This window comes from Camelus ferus, chromosome 6 (assembly GCF_009834535.1).
Source record: "Camelus ferus isolate YT-003-E chromosome 6, BCGSAC_Cfer_1.0, whole genome shotgun sequence".
NCBI lineage: Eukaryota > Metazoa > Chordata > Mammalia > Artiodactyla > Camelidae > Camelus > Camelus ferus.
Genome location: NC_045701.1, coordinates 22205554 through 22225853, shown reverse-complemented (window position 1 = coordinate 22225853; position 20300 = coordinate 22205554). Strand labels below are relative to the sequence as shown.

Here is a 20300-nt window from a genome sequence, read left to right as displayed (position 1 = left end):
CCATTTTTCCCCCCAGTCTTTCACTTTCTTCAATTCCCCACAGAGATCTTCTTTCTTCTTTGCTTCAAGGCACCCATTCTCTCTCTGAACCCTCCTTTTCTCTCCTTCTGGGCCATCTTTGAATTCTAGCTCAAGGGAGATCAAGAAAGGAAAGCTCCTCTTTGTGGCCTTCATCAGCTCAGAGGCCATTCTTCTGAGGGCACTCTCTCCACAGGGCCCCCAGGAATCCCCAGGTACCAGGCACCTGATGAGGGATCTTCACTTGTGGCAATTTGGGGACAACAGGAAATGCTGTGAAATACCGTCTTCTACACAAAGCAGCCTTTGCAGTTCAGCTAACCACTAACATGTGAAGAGGCCAAAGACCCACCACGATGCCACTGATGAGCACATTACAGTGCATGAGACCCTTCACCAACATCAGTGCTCTCTTTCCAGTTTCATAGCCACAGCTCTGTGGGTCAGGTGAGGTTTTCCTAAATTTAGAAGTGAGAAAACCGGACTTAGAAGGGTGAAGAGGCTGCCTAACATCACATCTGGAGTATGGTGAACCTGAGGCTGGCTCTTTTCTTCTACCCACACTAAAATTATTCTAACGTTTTAGAGGCGTTACATCCTTTTCTTTTACTCTCACGGCAATCCTGTGAGGTGGACCACAACCCTGCCCAGGAGAGTCCACAGTTCAAGGAGGTGAAAGGACTTGCTTACAACCAGACTCCAAGCCCCAAATTCCAAAAGGAAAGGAGGTGGAAGGGGTCAGGCCCGCCAGCCAGCAGGCAGGGATGCAGCCCAGGACTCTGCCAGGGAAAAGTGGAGAGATTCAGGCCCCGCCCTCTGACCTTGTTCTCTGCCAGCCGAGAAGAGGGGGACCTTGGTTGGGGAGAAACCTCAGCTCGTTCTCGGGACAGAGTCTCCACTTAGGCGCACGCCCTGGGGTGAGGCTTCTTCTGGAAGCCGAAGGCCTTGAACTCTGCGCTGGAGGAGCCCGGGGCGGAGGAAAGCCCCGGAGAATTGGAAGCCTTTGCTCCCCAGGATGGATGGGCCGCGGAAAGGAACCCGAAGGATTGGATGGGAGAGCAAGAGAGGGACCCGCGCCTCCCCTGCCGGGTCAGGGCCCTTGGAATTGCCAAAAGGAATCCTTTCCAGCCCCGAAACCAGGAGAGGCAGCACGGTACAGGGCGGGGCAGCCCCTCCCGTCTCCTCGAGGGCGGGCCCAGAGAGGCCGCGAGGCCCAGGCCCTGTTTTTGTGTGTATCCTCGAGGTCTGGGCTTCCCGACCACTCGGAGGAGCAACAGGGAACCTTCCCAGCTCCGCAGGAGCCCTGGGAGGCCCGCGCTTTCTCTGAAAGTGAAAGGAGTGGGCGGGGGGCGCGGCCGAGGCGGGGCCCAGGCGGGCGGCCGTTCAGGCTCCGCCTCGGGGCAGTCTCAAGCCGGGGGCGCCTAGCGTCTCCAGTCCCCGGCGCGCCGCGGGCTGCTGGGCTCCGCGGCGGCTCCGTTGTCAGGAAATGACCCTGCCCGGGGGCCCGACGGGCATGGCGCGACCGGGAGGCGGGGGCCCCTGCAGCCCTGGGCTGGAGCGGGCCCCGCGGCGGAGTGTTGGGGAGCTGCGTCTCCTCTTTGAGGCGCGCTGCGCCGCGGTCGCTGCCGCCGCCGCCGCAGGGCAGCCCCGGGCCCGCGGGGCCAAGCGCCGAGGGGGACAGGTCCCTAATGGGCTCCCGCGGGCTCCCCCTGCCCCAGTGATCCCGCGGCTGACTGTGACGGCCGAGGAGCCGGACGTGCCCCCGGCCAGCCCAGGGCCGCCCGAGCCGGAGGGTGTCTGTCTCCCGGCCGTGGGCTCGTCGCACCTGCAGCAGCCGCGCCGCCTCTCCACGTCGTCGCTCTCCTCCACTGGGTCCTCGTCGCTGCCCGAAGACTCGGAGGACGATCTTTTGAGCGACAGCGAGAGCCGGAGCCGCGGCAACGTGCAGCTGGAAGCGGGCGAGGACGCGGGTCAGGTACGGGCCGCGGGGGCGGGGCCAGCGGGGGCCGCGGGGGCTGCGCGCGGGGACCTGCTTTGAGCGCTCTGCGGACTTTTCCTAAGCTCCCTCCCCGGAGGGTCCGATTCTCACTCTTTAGGAGGGGCTTTGGCGTCGGGGGGAGGCGTGGGGCTGACCTCTCACCTTGGCAGTTTTCACCCGAGCCCCACAGGCGGGTCGCAGTCCGGGCCCTGGGGCATCCAAAAAGGAAAGTGAAGAGGAGTCTGCGACCAGCCACGGGGTCCAGGTGGGGCGGGGGAAGCATGACTTGCTGGCTGCGAGGTAGTGCTAGAGGGATCGGAGTGCTAGAGGGATCGAGGTAGTGCTAGAGGGATCCGCGAACTCTCGCAGAGAGGGGCGAACCAGTCTCCCTCTCTGCCGCCCCCTCTCCCGCGCCGCAGCCCTACCCCCGCCGTTGCCACGGTTTCCCTCTCCTGAGTGGGAGTGGAGCGGCGCTCCAGGCTCTGCTCCTGAGCCGCCGCCGTCTGCTCCCTGCGCCCGCACCAGTCGTGGACGCAGGGAAGGGAGGCGCGCAGGGTTGGGGGCTCTGGCAGGGGGCGAAACGCGGCCCTCCTCCGCTTTACTGCTCCTAACTCTGACCTGGGAGAAGGTAAACTGAGGCTGAAAGGGTGGCATCAACCTGCTAATCTCCTCCTCTGGTAGCCTGGATGTTCTGGGGCCAGGTTTGACCCTCGGATAACCCAGACTGGGGTGCGATGAAGTCATTCCCGGTGCTTGCTCCTCAGTCCTGTGCCGCGCCCAGGATGGCCATCTTGTCCCCCTCGTTTTAACCAAGGCCAAATACTTTAAATAACTACCCGCAGTCAATGCGAAGGAGTTGTTCTAGGTCCACGTTATGCAAGTGTCCCTGGAGTGGAGGGAGAGGGAAAGCGCGCCCCGCAGGCTCTGGTGGCTCCGGGCCTGCCCAGAAGGGCGGTGAGAGCCGCGGACGAGTGCTGGGGTTGCCCAGGCCCGCTGAATCTGGGCTCTCCCTACGCGCTGATTGGACGAGACTCAGGAGTCACTGTAACGACTTGCAGTGGCTCTGTGACTCAGTTACCCCTGAGACTTCTATTACCCAGAAGACGGCGTGGTTTGTAAGTGACATTAGAGGAAAAAGGAAAAAGTCTCAGCGCAGGAATTCACCCTGCCGCCAGGTTAGGGTGTGGGGAGTCCCTCTCTCCCCTCTCCACCTCGGGTAAGGGTAGCCCTGACCCCTGATCCTTACTCCACCAATCCTGGCCCGTGAAGGAAGGCAGGTGCCGCCGAAGGGCTTCCAAGGCAGTGACGTGGGGCAGTGAGAACTCTCCCCACCTCCGAAAATCCGGAGCAGTAGCTTTGGGCCCACTGCTCCCCCGCTCGAATCTGACAGCTGAGAGGCGGGCGCTGGAGGAAGGGCGGCACGAGGGCACCCCCAGCTTCACTCTTGCTCCTGAAGGCGGAGGAGGTCCCGCGGCCCAAGACTGAGTGCAAAGTACGCAGGCCGGCTGGGGTCAAGACTCTGACACGAGTCGCAGCTGTGCCCCGGCGTCTTCGGCCTCTCCCACCCTGGGCCTCGCTGTCACCGGCGCGGCAGGAGCTGGAGCAGATGGCCACTAAGGGCCCTTCCAGTTCCAAGGCTGCGAATCCCAGGCCTTCCCAACCCCCAGCTCGCCGGGGCCTCCCCGAAGACAAACAGCCACGGCAGCGTCAGATAAGCCAGGGGCTGTTGACAGAGGCCGCCTGCGTCCGCGTGGAAGGGCTCGGCTCGGACTTTGCCTCGCGACCAGTCCAGAAGCAGCACAGTGAGCCCGCCCAGGCTGCCTTTAGGGATTCCCCAGGCAGAAAGCAGAGCCCATCGGCTGGCTGACCGTGAAGAATACACCTGGGAGAGAGGTACCGCGGCAGCACTCAGAGGCTCCCAGCTCCCCAGCCCCTTACACTCAGGCCTGGGTGGATAACACAAATAGCGGGGAGCCTCTGCCTGGCACATACATCCTTCACCTATTCCTCGGAGCCGTGCACAGCCTGTTCAGAGCCGGGCTGCCCCAAGGTAGTTGGGACTGGGCAGCATACGTCCCTCCTGAGTCCTTTCCTATGGTAGTGGGAAAATCATACAGGTCAGGAGAGGAGTTGAGGGCCTGTCCCCAAGGGCAGCTGGCATGACTGTATTCTTAGAAGGTGTTGCTTCACCAGAAGAGAGGGTGTTTGACTCTTATTCATTTGGTTCTCATCTCTCAGTGCTCCAGGATGGGTAAGGAGACCTGGATGTGATCCTGTCCTGGACCCAGAACTCCCACACTTCACTTTTCACTAATTATAGGGCAAAATTTAGGTTAACAGACTTCCTTTTTAAAAAGCAAATGCTCCTGGGAGGGTAAAGTCGTGGGTCACTTATACCTTAGCGCAAATCATTTTATAAATTTAAACTCATGGCTCTCACCACCACCAAGAGTGCTTATTTGGTAAAGTATTGGGATATGGAGAAGAAGTTGGGCTGTAGAGAACTTTAGCCAGAGACTGGATGGCTGGAGGTAGGAAGTCAGGAAGGATGGGGATAAATACCAAAGGATCCATTCTGGCAGAAGATACATTCAGTATCTGGTGTGATATATGAAACAGGAGTCCTCAGAGTTTCCAAATAGAGCTTAGACAAAGGAGGGTCTGAGGCTAGTGTCCAGCTAAGCCTTGCCCAGGGAGAGATGCTCCCTGTCCAGCCCCAGGGTGAGGAATTATCAGAGGGTCCTCCTGTGACTTCATCAAAGACTCTTTCACACAACCCTCCTGGGCTTTTTGCCCCAAGGTGTCCAGGTGGCCTCTGGCTGTGAGTTGCTTTCCCAGATGTCTGTAGGGGAGTAGGCTGGGCCAGAGGATGGGGTTCTAGCCCTCTTTTCAGCTAGATTTCAGTCTGTAACATAATCTGCTTTCTGATATCCATACAATAAAAGCCTTACCTGCTCAAAAATATCTTCCCTGCTGTTGTTCATATGCCAAAATCCCCACCCACCTACCAAAGAATGATTCTCCAGGAACTTTTTTGGACACATGCATCTGTATATGCATTATGTTCCCTGGGGGAGGTAGCTCCCTAAGATGAAAGATGGCAGTGAGTTCCATGACACTTGCACCAACTCCTTCCATGTTTGACCATATCCATTACTGACAGGAGAGCTAAATCCTGTCATTACCAACAAACCTCAAGAGGTGGCTGGGAGGGATCAGATGAAATAATGCGTATGAAAGCCTTTTGTAACCCACATGTCTGGAAACAGCCTTAGCCTCTGCTACTCTTGGCTGATATGATCCTCACAAAACTGGGGTAGGAAGAGAAGGTGATGACCCCATTTTACCTCAGCTTGGGAGCAAGTTGATGCTATGTTATCACACATCAATCAAGTGGCAGTAACCCAGAACTGCGGGTACTAAATCCTCTTCTACCAGGCCCATCTTCCACCTTCCAGCCTCACTCACTGCTCCCACATGATCCCAGAAGAAAGGATGGGGCCATTCTTCCATCTCACCTAACCCAAGGCTGGTTCCATCTTCTACTTCAGTGTCTTCTACAGAACAAGATGTACCTTCAGACCAAGTCAATTCTGGTCTCACTGGCCCCCAAATTCTGCCAGTAAGCACCTAAAGTTGCCTGAAGCCCCAACATTAAACCCTTCCCTTTGGATGAAACAAAGGTGTCCAGCCAAAAGAGAGGGGTCCCCAGAGATCAAAACACACTACCTTGTGGCTGCAAGTTGCTTCATCTTGTACAATACTCTTTCTCCTTCAGGGTCTCCTAAAGGTAGCATGGGTAGCATGGATTTTGGAACCTGCTGGGGCAATTGGAACAAGGGAAGAGGGTTGAGCTGGTAGAAGGCATAAGCTAGAGACTGGGAGACTGGAGGAAAGGATTGAGGGGATGTTAACTCTCTGAGCCTTGATTTCCTTCTGAAATGGCAATAATTCCCACCTCATGCACTTGCTGAGCCTCTGCAGCAGCATCGTGAATCTCAAACTCAGTGTGGGAGAGGAGGATATAGGATGGAGCTGCTGAATATGCACGGCACTTACATCTTCCTGGAAATTTTTTTTGAGAATTTGGAGGTGGGAGAGTTTTATAATAAAACTTGAATTTATTATGCAGCATAATGCAAACCTTGTATGTATTTAAAGAGTGAAAAAGGGAGTTTTGAAAGAGATGACATGCTTCTAGTGGGCTGCTTCTGGCTACACCCCCAGATCCCTGGGGATTGGACACGTGATCACACCCTAGTGTGCCATGCAGGGACTTCAGTAGGAAAGCAGGAGCAGTGCTGTCTGATGGAGAGAAGTGCCTGGCATGCCGTAGGCAGTCAGTAAACGGTGGCTCATGTTATGGCAACAGCTATGTCCAGAGGAAACAGGCTCATACAGATGAAATTCTCGCTTGAGTTCACTCAGCTGGAAAGTGACAGAGCCAGGACTGGAACCAACTCCTGACTCCCCATCCACTGCTCTGTCACCAACTCCCATGTCCTCCCCATGGAAAGGGGTTTTATGGTCAGTAGCTCCCCTGCTTAGGCCACCACTCCAGTTCTCCCTCCCCCTCTCAGAACTCCCTCTGATCAGGGAAGCTGGATTCTTGGTTCCAGCCTTGTGGAAATATACATGTGTAACTCCTCTAAAAGGCAGGCATGCTGGGAGGAGGTAGCAGACACACTGGATGAGCAAACCTGTGCACTTCAGTGGGTAGACATAGAACTGATGAGTTTGGGGTGGAAAGAGGAAAGGTCCAGAGTGTCAGATGCTCTCAGGACTGGGGGGAGGCTAGAAGCAATGGTCAAGAGACAAGAGGTACACCAAAATCTACATTTCTCTCCCAGTTTTGTCTAAGATGACAGATCCTCAGCTCCACATCCCATTTGCAAAGTTCAGGTTCCTGGGTCCAGATCAAGACTAAGGGTGCCCTGGGCCTTGTCAACTGGGGAGGAGTGACATGGCACCCAGGGATAGTAAGAGGGCCTTGTGGAGCCCTAAGCCACTCCTCCAGGCCCTACCTGGCTGGCCTCCCTGCCTGAGCCTTTGTAATGGCTTGATTCCATGTTTGTCTTTCTCTCTAAATGAGAGGAACCAATGGTCGCAAGTAAATGAAACAATAATCCAGATTTGTCCAGCTACTGCTTCATGCTAAGAAATGGGGTATGAGGGTTGGGGAGCTGTCACACTCAAGCCTCATTTACTACTCACAATGACCCAGTGAGAGTGGTTATTTCCCCATTTTACAGATGAAGAAACTGAGCTCAGAGGCTTCTCAGGCCGCAGAATATCCTGAGGCATTGGTAGAAATGCAAATTTTTGGGCCCACCCCAGACTTTTCAGAATTTCCCCGTGGTAGACCTGAAAATCTGCATTTTTAAAAACAAAGATGACCATCATGTGATTCTGAAGCTCACAAAAATTCTAAAACCTCTCAACAGAGCAGTTTAGTAACCTGTCCGTGCAGCTTTGGAGTAGCAGAAGTAGGGTGCTAACCTGAGCTTTCTGACGCTAAGCCTAGGGCTCTTTTCAGAACACTGAAGAGCCGGCTATCTGTCACCTCCATGTGCTTGTCTCAGGGTCCTCCACAGAGACTCACCATAAACTTTCCGTGAGTGAATGAGTGATTGAATCATGGGGCGCTAGCTGCTCGCGATGCGGGGGTGGGGGGTGCGGGGCGAGACCGTGTTCCAGAGGGAGGGCTTGTGCACTGCTGAGACGCTGACTCGCCGACCGGGACCGTGTCGCTTTCAGAAAAGCCACTGGCAGAAGATCCGGACCATGGTGAATCTGCCGGTCATGAGTCCTTTCAAGAAGCGCTATGCCTGGGTGCAGCTGGCGGGGCACACGGGTGAGTACCGGGCAGACGCGGGTGCGGTGCCTGGAGGCGGGGGAGGACGGGAGTAGGCAGCGCTAACTAGTGCCTGCCCGCAGGGAGTTTCAAGGCGGCCGGCACCAGCGGGCTAATCCTGAAGCGCAGCTCAGAGTCGGAGCGCTACTGCCTGGCGCGGCTCATGGCAGACGCGCTGCGCGGCTGCGTGCCCGCCTTCCACGGTGTGGTGGAGCGCGATGGCGAGAGCTACCTGCAGTTGCAGGACCTGCTCGACGGCTTCGATGGGCCCTGCGTGCTTGACTGCAAGATGGGCGTTAGGTACGGGTGCCCTGTCGGGCAGGTGGGAACCGGGCGAAGAGCCCACGGCGGGGGACAAGCTCTCTACGCATGCCCAAAGCCTTGCTCGACGGGTCCTGGTGTGCGTCCGTTCACGCCCAGACACTGCCTGCGCCTCTGTAGGACTTACCTGGAAGAGGAGCTGACCAAAGCCCGCGAGCGGCCCAAGCTACGGAAGGACATGTACAAGAAGATGCTGGCCGTAGACCCTACGGCACCTACCGAAGAGGAGCACGCGCAGCGCGCTGTCACCAAGCCGCGCTACATGCAGTGGCGAGAAGGCATCAGCTCCAGCACCACGCTCGGCTTCCGCATCGAGGGCATCAAGGTGGGCCAGGCCCGCTTCACTTTGCATCTACCGGACCCTTCCTCCGCCCCAGCCCCACCGCGCGGTGTCTGCCCTCCATGTTGACCTCCCACCCCGACCGCCCTCGGAAGAGGCACCCTCTGGCAGCCGACTTGCTGTCCCTGGCATTCAACGTCCCGGGAGGTACCGCTGCTCCAGCCTGATCCTCTCCCCTTGGGCAGGTACGGGGGCCCTGACAATTTATGTCTCACCATCTACAGAAAGCCGACGGCTCCTGCAGCACCGACTTCAAGACCACGCGAAGCCGGGAGCAGGTGATTCGTGTCTTCGAGGAGTTTGTGCAAGGGGATGCAGAAGTGCTGGTGAGCGCACTATTCCAGTACCCTCAGGTGTTGGGGAGCCTGAAACTGAGGGCTGCCCCCAGGTCATCTGGTGTAGCGGCCTCCCCTATGTGACCCCCCCCCCCCATAGTAGCATTTATCGCAGTATTGTAATTGCTTTACATTCCTTCTATCCGGGCTGTGCGCCACGTGAGGGCCTGTGCTTCCTCACCACGGTATTTGCCAAGCCAAGCATGCATCATGGCGCCGCTCATATTCGCAGTTTCAGTTGGTGTTGAATTTGCCTTCCTCTCCTACCCTACCCTCTCCAGAGGAGGTATTTGAACCGTCTGCAGCAGATCCGGGACACCCTGGAGGTCTCTGAGTTCTTTCGGAAGCACGAGGTAAGAGGGGGTAGGCTCAGGTACAGGTCTGTGGTCTGTGAGGGCCTCTCCTGCATCCAGCCGTGGTCTGACCTTGTGGGATTCGGCAGGTGATCGGCAGCTCGCTCCTCTTCGTGCATGATCACTGCCATCGCGCCGGCGTATGGCTCATCGACTTTGGCAAGACCACGCCCCTCCCTGACGGCCAGACTCTGGACCACCGGCGGCCCTGGGAGGAGGGCAACCGAGAGGACGGCTACTTGCTGGGGCTGGACAATCTCATTGGCATCCTGGCTACCCTGGCAGAGAGATGAGTTTAGACCTCTGTTCCCGCGGACCCAAGGGTCTAATAGATGGACCAGCGCCTGCTTCCCCGCCATGCATGCAGGCGAGAGACTGAAACCCTGCGGTGCGGGGCGGTTCATACGGCCCTGCAGGACCAGGGGCCAACCACTATGGGACACACTGCACGTGCAGGGCCTGGCCTCCATACAAGCCCCAATGTTCCCAGAGCTGATGACACTAATTTAGCTGGGGGAGGGAGAGGTAGAATGGGACACAGGGCTTCTTCCTCAGCCCAGCTCACTCCCATTCCTCTCCAGAGAGGCCAAATAATTATTTTATTTCACAGGCACTAGATCTGTTGGTCTAACCTCCCACACTACAATGGACTCCGCTTCCAAATAAAACTGAAAGACACCAGCTTTGACTCAGGCCTCATCCCCCCCCCTCCTCTGGCCCCCTCTTTCTCAGTTCCCTGGCATCTCTCACAGCCACTCAGATTACTGGAGGATATGAGAAGAGCTCTTTATTAGAGGCATCTGTATGGCTGGGGTCTGCCAAGATGCAGGATGCTCATGGGGTAATGGCAATCTAGAGACGGCTTCCTGCAGGAGGCAATTTCAACAATTTCAACTCCCCACCTACACCTGGAGGGGGTGGGAGGGTAGCCTCTGGCCCCAAATATCAAAGGCTGAGAGTGGCCAGGCTCTTCCCCAGAACACCTGAGGCCAGTTTCCAGTATGGAGAGTCCAGTGGTATCAGGCCAGCCCTGAGACAGGCCCAGAGACGCAGCATGGAGGTTACTTAGAACACAAGCCACCTAGAAGCCTGGGGAAGAGCTCAGGGAAGAACTGCTACTATAAATGCCAGAGTCTCACCCTCAGGGCCCTTTGGGGCCCATGAACCCCAAGTGGGATTCTAAAGGTTCTGAGGTTGGAGACCCCTGGATTTGGGGGGCTTGAGGCCAGGAGGCAGCCAGGAGCCAAGGAGGCTCCCTCTCCAACTCTTCAAGCTCTCCAGATTCAGTTCCTGGGCCTGTGGGGATCTTAGGCCCTGCAAAGACCAGATCCCCAACCCCTTCCTTCCCTAGGATGGGCCCTGGTTCACTGGAAGGGGTGAATTCAGCATATCAGGGTCCTGTAATGGGAGGGTAGTGTAGCAGGGGACCACAGTGTTGTTTTATGGCTTCCCTTCTGACCCCCAAGACCAGGATGGTCAGGGCAGATCAGGGGGCATACCTGAACACAGTACTGAAGATGCTCCAAGAAGCTGGCAAAACTGGAGTGGAGTTCATGCCCACCCCGGGCTGTAAAAGACTTCCCTCTCTGGGCAACACTCCATATTTACACAGGCCCTGGAGAGCCCCTGGAAGGGGCCGCCATCCACCTCCAGTGACGTAGTCCAGCACCTCCTGATTGGTAAGCCCAGGGTAGGGCATGTAGACCACTGAGATGATCTCTCAGAGCAGCTCCCCAAAAGACTTGCATCACAAATGCAGGGAACTGAGTGAAGCCCATCAGGCACAGCTTCCCCTTCCCTTACATGAGATGGCCCAAGGTAGAGGAGTGTGTGTTATCACCAAGAGTCTGTCATAGATAGGATGTGAGGATGCCTTCCAGGAGGGCCTCTGGGGGCATCCACTTGACAGGCAGCAGTACCTGGTAGCCCTTGTGGTAATAACCCGCTCTACAGGAGAGAGGAGGGGAGTTATGAGTTGTTCAAATGGCCCAAAGGTGCTGGTAAACTCCATTGGAGTCAGCCTTCCCCACATCCTCAGGTCCTACACCTATAGATATCTCTTGCCATCCTTAAGTCCCCAATCTTGACCACTCAACTGGGTCCAGTACAGCTCAGCAGGCAGTTCCTGGAAGCAATGTCCCTGCAGAGTTGGGCAAAAAAAATCACTGCCAGAACTCAGAAACTCCAGCCTTGATCTTTTCCTTAAAAAACTCTGTGGAAGGGCTATTCATTGGGGAGGTCCCCAGAGACAGAATCACTTCCAACCTGTGGATGAAATGACTTTCCTCCAGGAAGTGGCAACTCTGGGCTATGTCCTGAACCAGCTGGAGAAGGTCTTGGATGGCCAGCAGTGACAGCTGGCCCTGGGTCAGGCAGAAGGTACATCAGACCATGCAGGTTTGGGGACACATGAACAAGGTCTTTAGAGGGGCCTGGAGGGCTGGGAGTAGGGTCTTACCAGGTGTGGCTGGCTGTGCCTCAGGAAACTCTTCCTGTCCCCACCAGCCATCAACTTCAGCAGAATCAGGTGAGGGGTAGCCTGGAGGCTAAGCCCCATGCAGTGCACAGTGTTCTGATGGCTGAACCTGCTGAGTCGATGGTGCAAATACCCCAGCACAAGCAGGGAGACACCATGCTCTGGGCTCCACAGACTGGAGAGGACCTCTGTGTCCCTAGAATTGCTTCCTCTCAGCCCTAGGGGAAAGAGAGGCTATTCCTGCAGGCTGGTTGCCTTCCTCCCATGTTCCGCCCCTGCCTCTGGCCCCAGGTGCACCTGATGATGAGCGTCTGCATGAGGGAATCCAGTCTGTTCTGGTCCTGTTGAGAGCAGAGTCCTGGCAGATCTAGGGAGGAAGAGGGCAGAGCTCCTGAGTGGCCACACTTCAGGAGGGTGGGTTGCCCTAGCTCCAGCCACTGTTCCTCCCTACATGGACCCTTCTCTCCTGCCTTCAGCCAGAAGTCCCACCCCTCTCACCTTAATAGCCACCTGCAGGGGGATGGGGTCCCCAGAAAGGCTAATTACCAGTCCCTCATAGACCTCTCCAAAGGCACGGTGGCCCAGGGCTCTGCAGGAAGACAGGTTGGAAGGGGGTGGACGGCTGGGCCTGGGGAAGGGTCCTTGAGGGTCTAGTGCCTCCTTTGCCTCCTTTACCTCCTTTGTCCCCCTGCTTGTGCCCTGTATGCCCAGCTGGCCCTCTCTGAGATGTTCTCTGGCATCCATAATTCACAGCAGGGAGCAGGAATGGGGGGTGGGGGCATAAAGTGCAAAGATTCTCGGAAAGAGGGAGAGGACTCACCTGAGCAGAGTGAATATTGGCTGGGGAAACCTCCATAGGCCTTGGAGGCAGAGACCAGGACTGGGCTGGGCCAAGCGCCACCTAGAAATAGTAGGGTCTGGGGGCTGTCCTGATGGTGGAGGTTCAAACTTGCTCAGCCGGAGCTCAGGGCCTGGCAGGCTCATCCCCTCACAAGCCCTGCCACTTGTTATGGTTCACTGAGGGTGGGAAGAACAATGACACACTCTCTACCTGCCTATCAGGCCCACCCGCATTTGTCTCCCTCTGCCCAGGATACCTTTCCAGATGCCCATGAAGGTGAATGTTGTCCTCAGGCCGCCCCAGTTGCTTCTATTCTTAGAACCCCAGTGGGGTCCACCACTGCTCTGCTGGGAGAAGGGGTCTTTAATTCAGCCATGTCTGCCTCTAGGACCCCACAGAAGCCCATCAGCTCATTGGAGAAGTGAGCCATGCTAGCTGGATATTTTATACCCCAAATCAGGACCCCACACACCATAAAGAGGCTCAGTGTCAAGATCACCACCACAGCCACCATCAGAATCAGAGGACCTGGGCGGATGGGGTGGGCAGGTCTAGGGAGAGAGACCCCTCCAGTAGGAAATTCCTCTACCCAAGTTTTACCCATGCCTCAAGACTCAGGTCAAGTGTTAACTTTTCCATGATGCTTTCCTCACTTATCCTAAACACATGCAATCTCTCCATCCTGAGAACCCCTAAAACACTTTACACCTCCCATGGCAGTTGTCACAGTGAGATATATCTATATTTATATCTAGATATAAATGTAGATGTAGATAGAGATAGCGATAGCGACACATACCTCCCCTCCCACACTGGACCGCTAGACTACATGCTCCATGAAGGCAGAGATTGCACTGATGCAATCTCCAGTCCCCTGCCCAACACCCAACGCGGTGCCTGGCACACAGCAGACATCCTCCACAGTGCCCTACTCTTCCTCCCAGCCCCTGACCTCAGGAGTTCAGGCCTCAGACAAAGGCAGGACACACCCATGCATGTGATGTTATCCGAAACTAGTTCCATGCCCTCTGGGCACATGCACTTGGCCACCTGGAGCTCTGCAGATTTTCAAAAGGCAATGACTGCCATTGAGGTATAGTTGAATTTCCTCCTCTCTGTGGCTCTCGATTGACTATGAGTAAAAGAACTGATATTGCGGGGTGCGGGTGGGGGACATACAGACCGTTTCCAGCCTCACAGTTAACTTTAGCCCTGGACTTTGGAACAAGGAGCAGCGCCAGGCATTTAGGGTGGGTGGGAGACCTTGAGGGAGTTCTATCAAGCCTGCCTGCTTCCTCTTCTGGGATCCTTGAGCTCACAGGTATTTGAGGAGAATTCAAAGCAAGGAGATATTTGACAAGCAGACCAGCTGACAGCTGACAGTCCAGTTCCCAAGTATTCCTGTGCTGTGCAAGACCAGGAAGTTCAAAACTAGTGGTGGCAAGAGGGAAAGGGGCGCAACATAGGGGTATGGCATTGAGAGGTACAAACTATTATGTATAAAATAAGGATATATTGTACAACATGGGGAATGTAGCCAATATTTTACAATAACTACAAACTGAATATAACTTTTTTCTTTTTTTTTAAAAATTAATCTTTTTGGGGGGAGGTAATTAAGTTTATTCGTCTACTTATTTTATGAAGGTACTGGGGATTGAACCCAGGGCCTCGTGCATGCTATACCTTCCTCCCTGATCTGCTTTTCTAACAGCTATTACTCTGCCTGCTCTGGCCTGGAGCAGGGCTGAACGCCTTTCCGACCTATCCTTCCGAGGAACTCGCTCTGTTCTAAGGTTCTAACCTCACTTCACTGTCGGGGCTGCCCAGCTGCCCTATCAAGGGTTCACCTACCCTGGTAGCGGCCGCCGCCGCCCCCGAAGCCTCCGGCTGCGGCCAGTCAAGCGTAGCCCGAGCCTCCAGTAGTGAGCGGCCCGCCTGCGGAGATGCGGCCCCGCGACGTCCAGCTCCCCCCTCCACCTGCAGAGAGACAGCAGGATGGCTGGCAGCGGGGATGGGGAGGATGCCCGTCTCTCCTTGCAGCCCGCGCCCTCACCTGCCGCCCCGCCTCTCCCGCTGCTCCCGGGCGCCACCGGGCGGTTTTCCAGTTTCTCGGGGGCGGCCTGAGTCCGGCCTCCGTCCTGCCGCCTGACGTAGGCGGGACCGCCTCCTCTGGCCTCCGCCCCCAGCGGCTCCAGCTCGCCGGCCCACAGCTACCCGGCCGGCGGCGCGTTCAGGGGCGCGCCCTCCAGCCGTCGAGTGAGGACCCGGCTCTGGGCGAGGGCTCCCGCCCAGGGGGCTGGAGTAAGGGAAGGAGCTCCCAGCCAGGCCCAGAGCTTTGGGGATGCCAAGGCCCTACGTGGAGGTCGTGTGCGTGCGCGCCCGCCGGAACGTTTGGGACCGCACTGCAGGCGGGAGCGGCCCGCGCTGAGGCAGGTAAGTACCCGAAAGACGTAGGTGGCGCCCCCGCCACCAGCGGCGTGACCCTGGACTCCTTCGGTCCCATGCGTCGCCGCGTGCGCCTCCGAGGAGTCCCTCAGAGGCGGAATCAGTGAGGCGCGGGACCCTCCCCTTGCAGTGCTGAGGCCTGAACCGCGAGGAGCGCCTTCTCTCCACCCAGCCCTCGCCCTGGGGCGCTTGAGTTGTCCTCTTCCCACTGGCTCCGCGTACTTCGGGCAGGCTCCTCTCTCTGCTGCCCCACGAAGATGTACAGCGGCTCCCAGCGACCAAGGGGGAGGACGGCAGAGACGAAAACTCCATGCGCCCGCGACAGGTGGTTCTTGGCACCTTTGCCTCCCGCGGCTCCATAGGCTGAGACCCTGCAGAAAGCAGGCGCTGAGTTCCCCGCCCCTGAACTTTGGTCCTGGGGCCGCCTGCTTAGGGCAGAGGTTGATGACAGAGGCAGCTGCAGAAGTTCGTAACTGAGGGATTTAGAGGACGTAGTCGATTTTGAAGGAATGGGGAGACTAGGTATGCATACCATAAAATTAGAGCTTACATTTATTTTAGAAGGGTTAATGGATTTGGGGGAGGCTCAACCCACCTCTTGCAGCTGCTGCTGGTTAAGGACACAGCTTGGCAGGAACAGGCTCCTGGGTATGGCTAATTTGGTAGAGACTATTGCTACCGTTCCCCAGGTTCTGCTGGAAGAAGGGATAGTCAAAGCCACTAGAGCTATCCATCGCTGTAGAATACCCAAAGACACAATACGGTGTGTACGTGGCCTTCGTTCCGCTGACCGCAGAGCCTCACAGTCGCAGGTCACCACTCACCTCTATTCTTGTTCCACACTTATGAATACTGGCGGGGCCAGCACCGGCTGCAACTGCAGGCCCTTCAGAAGCCCTGAAGCCCTCACTGACCCCACTGTCCCCACCAAGCTACTGCAGGGTAGTCCCGGTGACACTGTGTTTGTGTGGACCTGCTCTGGCTGCTGGCCCTGAAGTTAGATTACAGCCAATGTTCCTCTGTGCCTGGGAGTAGGGAGGAAGGAAAGGGTCATGGGCACCTGCCCCAGCCTAAGGGTCTGCCATGGTGACAGGAGGAAGTGGGAGGAAGGAACGCCGAGTTCACCTGGGGGAATGAGAGAGGCTGGCTCAAAGCCACTAGGTGGAGTGGTGATGTTTGGGTCCCAGCAGCTTGGAGCTAGCAGCGGCAAGGGCGAGGAAGGCAGAAAAGGTGCCTGGGACCCCAAGCTGGAGCAGAGAATGGTGCTTGAAAGGTGACAGGGTGACAGTAGGGTTGGTAGGGGGCTCAGGTGTTAATAGGGGATGGCGAAGAGAGGACCTCTGGACAGCCTGCCCTAGCCTCTAGCAGCCATGTCCCTGCCCCCACCCCGCCAGGGTACATCAGCACCTGGCAGGTGGCCCCAAGCCCACTCTGGTTGCCAAAGCCCCTTGGAGTGCCTGCTTATGTCTCTACAGGTTTCTCCCCTGGAGAGCCCTTCCCAGTGAATGATTTGGGGGCAGCACTGAGCTAGGTCCTGGAGATCTCCCATCTTTTTCTTGACTTAGCTTAGTGGTCCTGCTTCCAGGCAGTGTTGAGACCCCAGGGCCCGTCCCTCCTTCCCCAGCTGCATGCTTCAGATCCTCGGATTCAGGCACCCACCACCCTTCTCTGCCTGCACTCCCCATGCGCTGACCAGGGGCTTTGGCTGCAATGGTTTGAGTCCTCTACAGGAGACAGTTGGGACCCTGTCTCTCATGACTGCCTTCCCCAAGCCTAGAAAGATACCTCTAACATAAGGGTCCCCTGACTGCCAGAAGACACTTACCGGAGTTCCGAGTCACAGCAGCAGTGGGCGGGAGCAGTGGGAGCAGGCCCGTTTGGCCTGCTTGCAGCCAGAGTTGCAGACTCAGACCTTGCTACATAGACCTTTCGGTTCTTAACTGTTGCTTATAGGAGTCCAGCTGCTGACTAGAGACTGTGGAGCCACTCCTACCTCAGATTCTGAAATGTTCAGGATCTTTCTGGATTCACCTCATATAATCCTGCTGCCTGCATCAACTCTGTGCACAACTTCTTAGTGTGATTTGGTGAAAGCCTAGACGTGATGTCAGAAGACCTAAGTGCCAGTACTAGCATCCCTAATCAATTGGTTTTGGTGAACAGATCACAATTGCTCTACCTGCAAAACCACAGGAAGGGAAAATGCTCTGTAAACCACAAGGCGCCTTACAACTGAGAGGGTGGTTTTGTGTCTTCCTCGTTTTTTTGCTCAAAATATCAGTTTTAAAGGCTGAGGCCTGTTTAATATAAAACACTTGAAAAAAGAAGTTATAGTAGCTATTTGGTAAAGTCTCTGAGTGTACAGTGCTGCGTGTACACACCACAGTGATTTTACAGAAACTGCGGTCCCATGCCCTATTTTTTATTTTTATTGAAGTATAGTTGATTTGCAATGTTGTGTTAGTTTCAGGTGTATAGCAAAGTTATTCGGTTATACATATACATATATATTCTTTTTCATTATAGGTTATTATAAGATATTGAATATAATTCCCTATGCTATAAGTTCTTATTGTTTATCTATTGTGTGTGTGTGTGTGTGTGTGTATATATATATATATATATATATATATATATATATATATATATATAAAAGTGTGTATATATTAATCCCAAACTCCTAATTTATCCCTCCCCCAACCCCTTTCCCCTCTGATAGCCATAGTTCTATGTCTGTGAGTCTGTTTCTGGTTTGTGAATAAGTTCATTTGTATCTTTTTTTTTTTAGATATAAATGATATCTTATGATATTTGTCTTTCTCTGTCTGACTTCACTTAATATGATGACCTCTAGGTCTATCCATGTTGCTGTAATTGGCATTATTTCATTCTTTTTTGTGGCTGAGTAGTATTCCATTGTATATATACACCACATCTTCTTTATCCAGTCATCTGTCAGTGGACATTTAGGTTGCTTCCGTGTCTTATCTAGTGTATATAGTGCTTCCGTGAACACTTGAGTGCTTGTATCTTTTTGAGTTAGAGTTTTCTCCAGATATACCCAGGATTGGATTGCTGGAACATATAATAACTCTATTTTTAGTTTTTTAAGGAACCTCCATACTGTTCTTCATAGTGACTGCACCAGTTTGCACACCAACAGTGTACAATGGTTCCACTTTTCTTCACACCCTCTCCAGCATGTATTATTTGTAGACTTTTTAATGATAAGGCCATTCTGACTGGTGTAAAATGATACCTCATTGTAGCTTTGATTTGCATTTCTCTGATTAGTTATATTGAGCATCTATTTATATGCTTGTTGGCCAGCTGTATGTCTTCTTTGGGGAAATGTCTACTTAGGTCTTCCACCCATTTTTTGATTGGGTTGTTTTTTTATATATTAAGCTGTATGAGCCGTTTGTATATTTTGGAAATTAATCCCTTGTTGGTCTCATTGTTTGCAAATATTTTCTCCCATTCTGTAGATTGTCTTTCCATTTTGTTTAGGATTTCCTTAGCTATTTAGAAGCTTGTAAGTTTAATTAGGTTCCATTTACTTATTTTTGCTTCTGTTTCCATTACTCTAGGAGATGGATTGAAAAAAAAATGTTGCTGTGATTTATGTCAAAGAGTGTTTTGCCTATTTTCCTCTAGGAATTTTAGAGTATCCAGTCTAACATTTAGGTCTTTAATCCATTTTGAGTCTAGTTTTATATATGGTGTTAGAGAATGTGCTAATTTCATTCTTTTACATGTAGCTGTCTGGTTTTCCCAGCATCACTTATTGAGGAGACTGTCTTTTCTCCATTGAATAATCTTATCTCTTTTGTCATAGATTAATTGACAATAAGTGCATGGGTTAATTTCTGGGCTTTTTGTCCTGTTCCATTGATCTATGTGTCTGTTTTTGTGCCATTGCCATACTGTTTTGATTACTGTAGTTTTGTAGTATAGCCTGAAGTGAGAGAGCGTGATTCTTCCAGTTCTATTCTTCTTTCTCAAGATTGTTTTGGTTATTTGGAGTCTTTTGAATTCCCATACAAATTAAAAAAATTTTTTGTTCCAGTTCTGTGAAAAATGCCACTGATAATATGATAGGGATTGCACTGAGTCTGTAACCATGCCCTATTTAACTCTCACTGAGTTTACAGGATTTACTTTGCAAGGTCCCTGTAACTCAGTGGTTCTTAAAGTGTGGTTGGTTCTGGACAGCTGCTGCCCCTGGGAACTTGTTAGAAATGCACATTATTGAATTTCATCCTAAACTTACTGAATCAGAATCACTGGTGGCAGGGCCCAATGATCTGTTTTAACACACTCTCCAGGTGAAAACTTTTTTTCACATAAGTTTGAGAACTATTGCTGTTTGCAGATAAGGTAGTTGCTTAGTAAAACCTATTGTACAATTCTGTGTTCAGCTGCTCTGTTTTGGGAGAGTAAGTTCTCTACCTACTGACAGGGCACACTGCACTCACACTTACCTGTGAACACAATGATGATAAGTAATTCCACACAGCAAATGACACTGTAGGAAAGCTTAGTGTTGGAATTCAGACAAAAGAACAACCTAGAACTACCAAGAGATAAACCGATGAACCAGTTTATGCTTTGATCCACTCCTCCCCAGCCTTTGCCTACCACCAGTAAAGTCCACAGTGGAAGGGGTGTTGCAGGACAGCACTAGACAATGTTGAATTGCCAAATTTTTTATGTTGAAACTGAATCCCCAAATTGAGGGTATTTGGAGGTGGAGACTCCAGGAAGTGATTAGGTCATGAGGGTTCTACCTTCATGGGTGGAATGGGATTAGGGTCCTTATAAAGAGACCCCAGAGAGCTCCCTTGTCCCTTCTGCCATGCAAGAGCTGTCTGTGAACCAAGAAGCAGGTCTTCACCAGACATCAAATCTGCTAGCACCTTGATCTTGGACTTCCGGTTTCCAGACTGTGAGAAAGAAATGTCTGTTGTTTAAAGCCACCAGCCTGTAGTATTCTATTACAGCAGCCCAAACAGATTTAAGACAGACAGCTACCATACCAGTCTGGTTTTTTGGCTTCTTCATGTCTCAAGATGGCAGTTGATGGAAATAGGGGACCATAAGGAGACAAGATGTTGACCTCATTAAGGACACCTATACTCCAAGTGGACTGCTGAGAGAGTCCTTCTAGGAGTGCCCCCATTCCCAAGAGTGTTGCCCCACCCACACTTTTCTTGTCCCAGATGTGAACTCAGTTCTCACCTCTCACTCATGGTTTTTCCCCATCTCTTTCATAGCAGTCCTGCTGCCCCCTAGGATAACCCATCCCCCAATACCAGTCCTGAAAGAATACATCT

General features: G+C 53.7%; 2 protein-coding genes across 3 annotated transcripts; one reads left to right on the top strand and one right to left on the bottom strand.

Annotated features, from left to right (window-relative positions):
- The first annotated feature begins 1307 nt into the window (after nt 1-1307).
- Nucleotides 1308-9882, top strand: ITPKA (inositol-trisphosphate 3-kinase A). Of its 2 annotated transcripts, XM_032481472.1 has the most exons (8): nt 1308-1993; nt 7533-7610; nt 7754-7850; nt 7934-8150; nt 8292-8496; nt 8736-8837; nt 9128-9199; nt 9289-9874. In XM_032481472.1, exons 1-8 carry the CDS (start codon nt 1505-1507, stop codon nt 9490-9492), a joined length of 1464 nt encoding a protein of 487 aa, XP_032337363.1. In that variant the 5' UTR covers nt 1308-1504; the 3' UTR covers nt 9493-9874. The 2 variants fall into 2 exon arrangements, with proteins under 2 accessions (XP_032337363.1, XP_032337364.1); XM_032481473.1 differs by lacking the exon at nt 7533-7610 and having other exon boundaries at nt 1312-1993; nt 9289-9882.
- Nucleotides 9883-10300: 418 nt separating this feature from the next.
- LTK (leukocyte receptor tyrosine kinase) lies at nt 10301-20216 on the bottom strand. Its single transcript, XM_032480868.1, is given in 20 exon segments — nt 10301-10597; nt 10699-10841; nt 10844-10941; nt 11051-11146; nt 11247-11339; nt 11465-11562; nt 11658-11787; nt 11973-12042; nt 12496-12576; nt 12967-13044; nt 13506-13576; nt 13578-13648; nt 14371-14469; nt 14471-14496; nt 14573-14729; nt 14961-15051; nt 15093-15335; nt 15822-15899; nt 16035-16229; nt 20206-20216. Coding segments are annotated over 20 exon segments (2226 nt in total).
- Nucleotides 20217-20300: the final 84 nt, after the last annotated feature.